General features: G+C 59.0%; 1 protein-coding gene across 1 annotated transcript; it reads left to right on the forward strand.

Annotated features, from left to right (window-relative positions):
• The first annotated feature begins 410 nt into the window (after positions 1-410).
• Positions 411-10004, forward strand: DLL4 (delta like canonical Notch ligand 4). The gene is made up of 11 exons (XM_079767992.1): positions 411-831; positions 941-1210; positions 1714-1771; positions 2780-3046; positions 3469-3529; positions 3611-3741; positions 5451-5620; positions 5790-6009; positions 7134-7839; positions 8339-8447; positions 8979-10004. The coding sequence occupies exons 1-11, from the start codon at positions 766-768 to the stop codon at positions 8982-8984; spliced, it is 2064 nt and encodes a 687-aa protein (XP_079624118.1). The 5' UTR covers positions 411-765; the 3' UTR covers positions 8985-10004.
• Positions 10005-11708: the final 1704 nt, after the last annotated feature.

The following is an 11708-nucleotide window of genomic DNA, read 5'->3' on the forward strand; positions in this document are numbered from 1 at the left end:
GGTTTCGCTTTCCCGACCTAAGTTCTTTTTTACCTGCAGCAGGTGACTAGCGCCGGCTGCGGGCGCGGTGCACCCGGGGACTCCCCCGTGTCTCCGCCCCCACTACCGCTCCGGAATCGCTCGCTCCCCTCCCGTCCCATTCACCCCGGCCCTCCTCCTATTCTCCCACGGCCCGGGTCTCCGCGCTTAGCTCCGCGGTTGCGGCGCCCTGGTCTCTCGGCACGCGCAGAGCTGGGGGACCCAGGGGCTAAGAACAGCACGGATGGGCGGGGACCTGTGCCTGACTGGCTGGCGGGGAGGGGGAATGGCGGGGGCGGAGGCCCCCTCCCGGCGGCGCTGAGGCTGTAGCAGTTAGAGGCCGGGAGGGGAGGGGAGAGTGACAGGCAGCGAGGAGAGGAGCCAATGTATATAAGGAAGGCTCCCGAGCGCGCAGGTTTCAGTAGCGGCGCTGAGCGCAGCTGGGATCTCGAGGCCGAGAGCGGCAGCTCCAGCCGCCTCCGTGCAGTGCGCCCGGGCACTAGCCGGCTTGCAGCCCCAGGATTAGCCAGAGGACACCTCCTCAACGCGGCCGCCGCCCCGCCGCCCTCACCTGGATTACCTACCGCGGCAATCTGAGCGGACCTAGCGGGAAGCCGAGGCCGGAGGAAGACTCCGAGCGGAGCCTGGCTTTTCAGAGACTCCTCCGCGGGCGGACGCACGGGGAGGCGGCGTCCCGAACCGAGCCAGCGTCAGGGCGGGCGGGTGGAGAGAGCGACGCCCCAGGGAATGGCAGCCGCCTCCAGTAGCGCGTCTGGTTGGGCGCTACTGTTGCTGGTGGCACTTTGTCAGCAGGTAACGTCCCGCGCCCCCTTCGCCCCCTCCCACCGCGCTCTGGGCCGGAGCCCGGGCGTCCGCCGAGCTGACGGCTCCCCTCCCTCCTCCCCTGGTCCCTGTGCAATAGCGCGCGGCCGGCTCCGGAGTCTTCCAGCTGCAGCTGCAGGAGTTTGCCAACGAGCACGGCGTGCTGGCCAGCGGGCTGCCGTGCGAACCCGGCTGCCGGACCTTCTTCCGCGTCTGCCTGAAGCATTTCCAAGCGGTCGTCTCGCCGGGGCCTTGCACCTTCGGCAGCGTCTCCACACCTGTGTTGGGCACCAACTCCTTCGTCGTCGGGGACGACAGCAGCGGCGGCGGACGCAACCCTCTCCAGTTGCCTTTCAATTTCACCTGGCCGGTGAGCACAGCCTGGGCGCACTGGGAGGTCACGCAAACCAAGAGAAGGGGGGGGGGGTGTTCCCCGGATACCAAAGCCTGCTCCCCAGATTTCCTTGCTCTCCTACAAAACAAAACAAGGGGCGTTCTCTTCTGATCCTTTCTTTCGACTCTCTCCTGGGACCTCATCCTTTGAAAGGCGCTCACCAGTCTCCCTTTCCCAGTTCTACACCCTCTCTTCCCCCAGTTCTTGGGAGGTGGTTTTTATCACCCTCGTGCGTCCCCCGCCTCCGAAAGGTTCTCGTGTACATTCCCCCATCCTTCAGCCCTCCTCCTACCCGGGGTTCTCCTCTCGCCTTTCGTGCTCGCGCGCGACGCTGTGCGCAGACCCGTTAGGTTGACCCGGGCGCAGTAACTGAATCCCGCAATTAAATTAATTAAACCGGCTGCCACCAGGCACCCCACCACCCCCGTGCTCATCTCGCTATCTCTCTGTCTACCCCTCCCCCTCCACCCGCTTCCCAGGGTACCTTCTCACTCATCATCGAAGCTTGGCACGCGCCTGGAGAAGACCTGGGGCCAGGTGAGTAGCTTGCTCCGCTGCCACAGGGGGGCGACACGGCGCAGCGCCGAAAGAGTTAACCTGTAATAATAGGCGGGGGAAGAGCGGGGAGAGGGGGGTGGGGGGCCGGACGCTTAGCCCGGCCGGGAGCTGCGCCCCGCGCTGGACGCTCGGATTCCGCCCGCTGCCTGGACTCTGAGCACAATTGCGTTTCCTGCGGGTTATTTTTGGCGTGGGAACGCGGGGAGCACGGCGGTGAGAAAGGCCGAAGCTGCCAGCGCCGCTGACGGGCCCCTTCCTGTATTTTACACCTTTCGCGAATTCCGCTCCTTTGGAAAGGGAATAATGGCTTTGGGATGTTGTTCTGACACAGAGGAAAAGGATATTTCAGCAGCACAACAATTCTCACTTTGAAAAGGAAAAAGAAAAGCATTACCCATCTCTGAGGGCAGAACCCCTGAATGGGCACCCGAGGACCCCTTGCTCCCAGGGTCCTCTCTACACAGAGAGCTTTTCTTTTTCTTTCTTTCTTTCTGTTTTTTTTTTCTTTTCCATTTTGACCTCTTTTCCTCTTTCCCCTGCCTATCTGCTTCCAGAACACTAGGATATCTTAACATCCTTCTATTGTCCCCCTTTTGTTTTTTTAAATATTTTTATTGATTTCAGAGAGGAAGCGAGAGGGAGAGAGAGAGACATTGATGGGCTGCCTCCTGCATGCCCCTTACTGGGGATGGAGCCCGCAACCCGGGCACGTGCCCTTGACTGGAATTGAACCCGGGACCCTTCAGTCTGCAGGTTGTTCTCTCTCCACTGAGCCAGACTGGCTAGGGCTATTGTCCCCCTTTTGGGTGGTATCAGGCCCCCTGCACCTGCACACACACAGGGCAGCTAAGAAGTGGGACCCTTGGGTTCCTCTGGACTGTGCTTGCTGGCAGGTGGGGGTCATCTGGACAACGGGTTTGATCCAGCAGTTGCTGGCACCCTCGGGGACAGGCTGCCCTTCCTTGACCTGGCCCTCTGCCCCTTCAGAGGCCATGCCACCAAACGCGCTCATCAGCAAGATCACCATCCAGGGCTCCCTAGCTGTGGGCCAGAACTGGTTATTGGATGAGCAGACCGACCCTCTCCCAACAAGGCTGCGCTACTCTTACCGGGTCATCTGCAGTGACAACTACTATGGGGACAGCTGCTCACGCCTGTGCAAGAAGCGCAATGACCACTTCGGCCACTACGTGTGCCAGCCAGATGGCAGCCTGGCCTGTCTGCCGGGCTGGACTGGGGAGTACTGCGAACAGCGTAAGCCGCCCAGCTCTCTGCCGCTTGCCTGGAGGGGGGGGTCCCCTGAGCAAAAAAACAAGACAAAACGGTGTCTTCTCCTCACAGCCTGCCTGTCTCACAGAGCAGATCCGGGCTGCCCACTTGCTGGGCCTCAGGAACAGCTGGGGATGCTTAGGACAGGCTTGGGCTCAGAACTCCCTCTTCTGAGAGCTCCTCCCCATTGTGCCAAAGCCTGAGGATCCCATTATTGCATTCCATCCAACCTGGCTGCTCCTTCCCTGTGCCACCGGTGCCTTTTAAGACACCGATGGCTCCTCTGAGAGGCCAGGCGTGGGACGTGAGCCCAGGAGAGCTGGGGGCACCCCCAAGGCCAGAGAGGGAGAGTGGGCTTCAGCGGCGTTGGCATCCCACCCTCACCCAGCGCTGTTTTCTTTCCTCAGCTGTCTGCCTTTCTGGCTGTCACGAACAGAACGGCTACTGCAGCAAGCCGGCCGAGTGCATGTGAGTAGGGGACCGGAAGTGGGAAGGGGACCTCCCTGGGCCAGGCCCTCAGCTCACCTCAGCTTCCCTTTGGTTTCACAGCTGCCGCCCAGGCTGGCAGGGCCGACTGTGCAACGAATGCATCCCCCACAATGGCTGTCGCCACGGCACTTGCACCACCCCCTGGCAATGTACCTGTGAGGAGGGCTGGGGCGGCCTATTCTGTGACCAGGGTGAGTGAGGGCAAAGAGAGGGTGCAGAGGGGGTGGGAGAGATGGGCAAGGGGTGGGCACAGAGGTATCACCTGGGCCCTTCTTACGTGGTGACCGCTGAGCTGGCTTTCCCCTTACCCTTCAAGGAGCTTGGGGCTTTCAAGGATCTTTACAACCGGCCTAGAATAAGATGGGGGTGCGTCTTCCCCCGCTGCTGAGGAGGCAGGGTGGCCGGGGAAGCCAAGAGGGTGACAATTGATGGCGTGGAGGCTGCACTCATACATTCCAGTGAGGCCATACCCCGGCGGGTGTGGCTCAGTTGGTTGAGCGTGGTCCCAAGCACGGCGAGGTTGCAGTCAGGGCACATGTGCGGGCTGTGGACTCGATCCCCAGTAGGGGGGGCGTTCAGGAGGCAGACCATCCATGTTCCTCTTTCATAGAGGTTTCTCTTTCTCTCCCTCCCTCTCCTTTCCTCTCTCTCTAAAATCAATAAAAACATTTTTTTTTAAAAAAAATTCTAGTAAGGCCAGATAGAGAGAGGGATGCTGGGCTTAGTTCCTCTTTCTACCTCAGTTACCTATTAACCCCCTAAGTGTTTGCTTACCTGCCGGGGCTGTTTGAGCAGTTCTCCCCTAAACAGCTGCCTGGTGAGGTGTGCCCACCAGCTGCCTGGAGGCTGTGTGAGCTGGGCCTCTGGGCGGAGTGACATCTAACTGACTTTTCAGTGTGGGCAGGAACAGTCGCCCTTGTTCATCCTCAGTTGCACTTGCCAGGCAGCTGCCTGAGCCCACACTGTCTCTTCCTGGTGTTTGGCGGGTCTGGTCACTCCTCTGGCTGTGCTGGGGTCTGCCAGCTCCAACTATGGAGGAGGGATCCTTTATCTCTTTCATCCTGGGAGCCAGCTGCAGCATGTGCCTCCCATTTTCAGGGGCAAATGGGGTGGCTGCTGCCATGGAAACACCGGCACAAGTCTGGGTAGGGTGGGCAGAGGGCTTGCCAGGATAGAAAGAACTTGCCCAGCCCCTGACTCGCTGGCAACAAGGGCTTGGAATTCAGCCCCCGTATTCTTTGTGGGTGTGTTGCTTTCTACCCCTCCACACAGACACACACACACACACACACACACGCACACACACACGCACACACACGCCTGCCCATTCTCTTTCCTCACAGGTGACACAGTCATATACTCATCACATGCAAATACAGCCCTCACAGTCCCAATATTTGTTCTGTCTGGTTCTCCCTCCCTGTCCTTCCCAAATAAGAAAACAAACACTTACATTTCAAAATACCCTCATAATGAATTCCCCTTTAAAAAAAATGCTCTGTCACTACCCATGGTGGCTCTCTACCATTTCCACCTGTTTAAGCGGCTTATCTCCGCTTCCCCTCCTCCATGAAGCCTTTCCTGACTTCCTCCTAAACATGTGGCCAGGCCGTCCACTCCTCTTCCTTACCTACACGCTACCCTACCTGCCGGTGTTTGTGAGCTCACCTGGCAGGCAGTTGTCACCTGTGTTTTTCAACTTTGACGGGTTGCACTGGCCAAGCATGCGTCAAGGTGCTTCAATACAGGACTCACTTGGGGAGGAGGAAGGGTGTTTGGGCCTCGAAGACTGAGTTGAGACCTCTGGGCCCAACATAGGCAGTGAACTTAAACTGCAAGAAGCCTGGAGGTGGGGCTGATTCTCTGGCTCTGCTCAGCTGGCTGGCTCCTGTCTCTGCAGATCTCAACTACTGCACCCACCACTCCCCGTGCAAGAACGGGGCCACGTGCTCCAACAGCGGGCAGCGGAGCTACACCTGCACCTGTCGCCCAGGCTACACTGGTGTGGACTGTGAGCTGAAGCTCAGCGAGTGTGACAGCAACCCCTGCCGCAATGGAGGCAGCTGCAAGGTGAGGCCCAGGCCGGCGCAGGGAGGCAGAGGTCTGGCCAGGTGGTTCCCATGCATTCTCACGCCAGGAGGCCGTAGGCAGGCAGGGTGGGCATGTGGGCGCTAACCCCCGGCCACACAGCCCTGCCCCCGGGGTCTGACTTGGGCCCTTTTTTCTGGTGTCTCTCCAGGACCAGGAGGATGGCTACCACTGCCTGTGTCCCCCGGGCTACTACGGCCTGCACTGTGAGCACAGCACCCTGAGCTGTGCTAACTCCCCTTGCTTCAATGGGGGCTCCTGCCGGGAGCGCAACCAGGGGACCAGCTATGCCTGTGAGTGCCCTCCCAACTTCACGGGCTCCAACTGCGAGAAGAAAGTGGACAGGTGTACCAGCAACCCGTGTGCCAACGGTGCGTCCTGTTGTCTTGCTAACTCGGGACACCAGCCCTGGGGTCAAGAGAGCCTTCTGGCGAGGGAGAGTCAGGAGAGGAGAGAGGCCTTGTCTGTCACTCCAGGCAGGCTGACCTGGGTGGTGACGAGCTTGCTGGATCAGCTGGGTAGCTTTGGAAGGGGAGCAGGTTAGCAGTGGGTGCAGACCTTAGGAGAAGGAGGAGTGTATATCCTGAGTGGCTTCTGTTCCTATTCCCATCGGAGCCCTGTCCCTGCTGGGGTGGCCTCTAACCCTCCTCAGGAAGTCCTGGGCTAGAGAAAGGGACGTTGGAGGCCTCCTGTCCCTCCCCCAGGGAGGCTGGGGCCCTGCTCCTGAAGACCTCGCCTTGCCGCATGGCCACATGAGCCTGGTGTGGCACAAGGCACCTAGAATGTTCAGCATCTTTTGGGATGCAAAGCATGCTGGGTATCTTTGTCTCCTTGGCTTCCTGGTGACTTTCCTGAGGCAGGTGGACGTACTGTGCCTGGGGGAAGCCCCAGGAGCTGGAAAGGAGTTGGGAGGGCTGAGACGGCGTCTGCTGTCTGGCTAGTCCCTCAGTTAATCCCCTGGAGCCACACTTTCTTCGTCACTGAGTGGGACATATAATACCTGTCCTCTGCCTTTCACGTGGTTATGAAGATCAGATGAAACAATGATAATTACATTTGATTGAACATTTACCATACACTAGGCATGTGCTCCTGCCCTCATGCATCATCCCACCTAACCCTCAGGGATCTCCTGTGGAGGGGACAGCATTATGCTCCAATTTAACAAACAAGGAAACCGAGGCTTAGGAGAAGGTAAAGCAACAGGTGCCAGATCCACAGCTAGAGTCAGCTAAGATTCAGACCCAAGCTCATCTGGCTGATTCTACCGTAAAGCTCTGTGAGATGCTAGTAATTTTTATACATGAGCCCATGAAGGCGTAGCAAGCAGGGTCACCTCAGCTCCAGGTCTCAGACTCTTGGTGCAGTGTTCCTCAGGGTGGGAGCTGTGACATGGGGCAGAAGGACCCCAGCTCGCTCCTGGGTGGAGCACTCACCCTCTGCACCAGAGGGGCTCACAAGCGATCGCTGACTTGTGCCCTGTGTGTGCCTACAGGGGGCCAGTGTCTGAACCGAGATCCAAACCGCATCTGCCGCTGCCGCCCCGGATTCACAGGCACCCACTGCGAGCTCCACATCAGCGACTGTGCCCGCAGCCCTTGTGCCCACGGCGGCACCTGCCATGACCTGAAGAACGGGCTCATGTGCACCTGCCCCGCCGGCTTCTCCGGCAGGCTCTGTGAGGTGCGGACACCCGGCGGCGACGCCTGCGCCTCAGGACCCTGCTTCAACGGGGCCACCTGCTACCCCGGCCGCTCCCCCGACAACTTCGTCTGCAACTGTCCCTATGGCTTTGTGGGTAGCCGCTGCGAGTTCCCTGTGAGCATGCCACCCAGCTTCCCCTGGGTGGCTGTCTCCCTGGGCGTGGGGCTGGTGGTGGTGCTGGTGTTGCTGGGCATGGTGGCAGTGGCTGTGCGGCAGCTGCGGCTTCGGCGGCCGGACGACAGCAGCAGGGAGGCCATGAACAACCTGTCAGACTTCCAAAAGGACAACCTGATCCCCGCCGCCCAGCTCAAGAACACAAACCAGAAGAAGGAGCTGGAAGTAGACTGTGGCCTGGACAAGTCCAACTGTGGCAAACAGCAGAACCACACATTGGACTATAATCTGGCCCCAGGACCCCTGGGGCGGGGGACCCTGCTGGGGAAGTATTCCCACAGTGACAAGAGCTTAGGGGAGAAGGCACCCCTGCGGTTACACAGGTGAGCAGCACCTGGAGGCCCAGGGCCTGGCCACAGACCCCTGCGTGGTCCTGCCCGGGCTCCCTCAGGACAGGTCGGAGGCTGGCACCAGGCCTTTGACAGCTCTTTAGCAAACGGGGTTTTGCTACTGATTTTCCAACAAAGGTTCCGCCAGGGGTCTTTGTCCCTCCCTCACATTCATTCATTCATTCATTTACAATGTCAAGTGCCCACATTGTGTCTCTTGTGACTTCCAGCTTTCTGTCATGGCTTGCCTCTAGCGGCAATGCTGGCTTTCGCCAGGCCTGGACCCTCTGATAAGATTGGGGGTCCTGTGGCTCTCTTAGGGGCCTGTTCCTACCTGTCCCCCAGGCTAATGTTGGGCATCCCCAGTCCCTGTGTCTTCTCCCAGAGCCACTCCTGCCAGTGCCCTTTGGCTCTCCAGGGTCCACGTTAGTGCCCCCCCTTCCCCCGCCCTCTCCCCATACCTCCCTCAGCGACCTGTCTTGTGTTCCCTTAGTGAAAAGCCGGAGTGTCGGATATCAGCGATATGCTCCCCCAGGGACTCCATGTATCAGTCCGTGTGTTTGATATCAGAGGAGAGGAACGAATGTGTCATCGCCACAGAGGTGAGTGCTGGGCTCGCCTGCCCTTCCGGCATGGCCCTGCCTGCCTTTCGGGGATGGGAAAGTGGCCTGGGGACTCTTGACCTCAGGGGCCCCTCCGGGGTGGGTCAGGACCCTTCCTTGGCAGGCCAGGTTCAGTGGCTCTTGGGTCCCTGCTAGTCTCGTGGCAACAGAGGGTGTGAAACAGGAGCCGTGCTGGTGAGCCCAGCCTGGTCTCTTCCTGCTGTGTGAGTGCTGGGCTGGGCAGCCGTGGCACCCGGCCAGCTCCCGGGCGCTGCTTCCCAGCTGCTGGTGGGTGAGGGTGGTTGCCTTGTGCCTCCTGCCCCTTCTCCCTGGCTTCCTCCATTGGCCCCCTTAAGAGCACAGGCTCCCAGGCATGTGCTTGTGCTGGGACAGAAGATCAGGGGGGCCTGCCCTACCTTTCCTTCACCCCATCTGCCCTATTGGCTTCTCCCAGGGAGGCCCAGGGCAGCCACGGAGGGAGGGCTCTGTACGCCAGGTAACCCACCCTCCCACTCTCCACGTGCTCCCCAGGTATAAGGAGAAGCCTCCCAGGACATTCCAGCTTCGCCCAGCAGCTGGACCTTCCTTCTGCATTGTTTACATTGCATCCTGGATGGGACATTTTTAATATGCAACGTGCTGCTCTCAGGAGGAAGACGGAATGGCATGAACTGGACAGACTGTGAACTTGCCAAGAGATGCAGTACCTTCCACACCTTTGGGTGTCGGTCTGGCATCAGATTGGCAGCCGCACAGCCAGGGGAACAGAGAGGAGGAGGGGTGCCACTTGGGCCTGCCCTGCCGGCCGTGGCCTTCAGAGGGCTCCTTTGGAGTCTGGCCTGTTTTCCAGAGGGCGTGGCCGTGGTCCCGTAGGGCCTGGAGCTGCGGCGGCCTCCACTGGCATCTGTGTTTCCAAAAGTGCCTTTGGCCCAGGCTCCATGGTGACAGCTGGGTCCGAATCAGAGAGGAGAGAGGAGGCCAGTCAGGGCAGGGCCGTCCGTGGGCCAGGAAACCACCAGGTGTGGCTGTTGGCAGGGGTTGCCCTGCAGGTGAGGCGAGCTCCCAAAGTGGGAGGAGCACTTTCTGCCCACGGGCCTTCTTCCTAACACCACCCAGCCCCTCCCTGGGCCAGGCCCACTGGGCAAGAACGTGGGTCAGCCTTACCTGGCCTCTACAGCCTCTGGTTTTGGGGGCCTCGGGGCTCCTGTGAGCAGACAGGTGGAGGGCCAGCCAGGGGTGCCAGGCCCAACTAGGGAGCTCAGGGCAGTGATGTTGGAAATGCCAGGAGGGAGAAATTGGGTTGTCATCACCCAGGCCCTTTCCTCCCTCAGGCCCATTCCTATGGCCTTGAGTCTGAGCTCTCCCCATGCCCACTACTGCCCCTAGTGGATCTTCAGAAATCAATAATATGAGTTTTTATTTTGTTTGTTTTTTGTAGTTTATTTTGGAGCCTAGTATTTCGATAATTTAAGAATCAGAAGCACTGACATTTCTACATTTTATAACATTATTTTGTATATAATGTGTATTTATAATATGGAACAGATGTGTATAGGAGTTTATTACTTCTCGGGTCCTGTCTTTGTGATGGCCGAGCGGGAATCCTGTCCCCATCCTCTCTGATTCCCCTTCCCATATTGCTGCCAGCTGCTCCACCAGAACCCCTGGGCCCGCTGCATCCACTTGGGCCTGGCCTGCTGTGCTGCCGGCTCTGGCCCCCTCCCAGTCCTGGGGAAGCCTGGCCTCGCCCATCTAGCCCCAGCCTCGGCCAGCCTTCCCTGCCTGACGGTTGGAGGCTGTCTGTGGCTCTCCGGCCTCATGCTCCCAGCACTCCTTGGGTGATGTGCCCTCTGACCTAACTCTGTCCCCCTTTTCTCTCAAGTCTGAACAAGCTCATGGGCTCCAAAGTCAGCCTGGGGGATACAGGCGTTTGGGGGAAGAGGACAATCCTGCCTGTTTCCCTCTTTTCGAAAGGATTCTGTTGTTGGGGAAGGGAGTCTCTGAACCACGGTGACATCTGGGTCCTTCTTCCTGCCAAGGCAGGGTTTTAGATGGACTGGCACCCCACTCTTTCTTTCAACCCCAGCAGGGCACTGGTCTTGGGGGAGGGGAGCTTTGCCTCGGCCTGTCCTCCTTGCAGCTGGACAAGAGAGCTGAGTCTGGGCACCTGGTCAGCAGGGAGGGGAGGAAGAAGGGAGGGTGGCCTTCCTGAGTCCCGGTTTCTCTGGCTGAGACACTAATGAGGGAATTGCCAGTCTCAACTTTATGCCTAGTTTCCTCTAAGGTGCAGAATGGTCCTAGGCTGCCACAGTCCTCTTTTTACAGCCACAGACATACCCCATGGAGAGCAAATGATGAAAAAAAAAAAAAAAAGAGCCATTGACAAAAAGCTGAGCAGATGCTCCCAGCTCTCAGCCTGTCCACAGTCAGGCAAAATAGACCCACCAGATGCTCCCAATGGAGTCCCAGTATATGCAGTGCTACTTGCCTCCCTTTTCCTCTTTCTCCTGCCACACACACAGCTTGCCTGCCCCTAATCTGGGTGCCTACGCCAGAGCCCAGGGAGCCAGAGACCGAGGCTCATCACACTCCCTGCACGCACAGGCTCCACGCCTCACTCATTGGTCCCTGTTCCCTTGTTGCACACACAGGGTATCAAACAGGAAAGCATTCAGGGAACCGTTCCCACAGCCTGAGCCGGCAGCAGGGGGAAGAACAACACGACCTCACTCTTCCTGCCCAAAATGAAACAGGAAAGCGGCTCCCGGACCCTGGGGGGCGGGGGGAAACTGGGCTGGGACACGCAGGCCAGATGACGAGGCTCCCATGTGGGGGACAGGTAGGACACCCGCAAGCCTGCACGTCCACACCACGAGGCTGTGCCGGGCTGCACTGGCTGCCAGCACCTGGAGAGGAGCTGGCTGGCTAAACTCTCTCTGGCTCTGATACCCTAGACCAGTGGTCGGCAAACTCATTAGTCAACAGAGCCAAACGTCAACAGTACAACGATTGAAATTTCTTTTGAGAGTCAAATTTTTAAAACTTAAACTTCTTCTAACACCACTTCTTCAAAATAGACTCGCCCAGGCCGTGGTATTTTGTGGAAGAGCCACACTCAAGGGGCCAAAGAGCCGCATGTGGCTCGCGAGCCGCAGTTTGCCGACCACGGCCCAAGACAGCTGGGAGAGCCCACCACACCAGCTTTCTGGGGAAAGAGGTCTGGGCGGCTCCAACTTGTAGCTCACGCCGGTCCCCACCTCA

This window comes from Cnephaeus nilssonii, assembly GCF_951640355.1.
Source record: "Cnephaeus nilssonii genome assembly, chromosome: 4".
NCBI lineage: Eukaryota > Metazoa > Chordata > Mammalia > Chiroptera > Vespertilionidae > Cnephaeus > Cnephaeus nilssonii.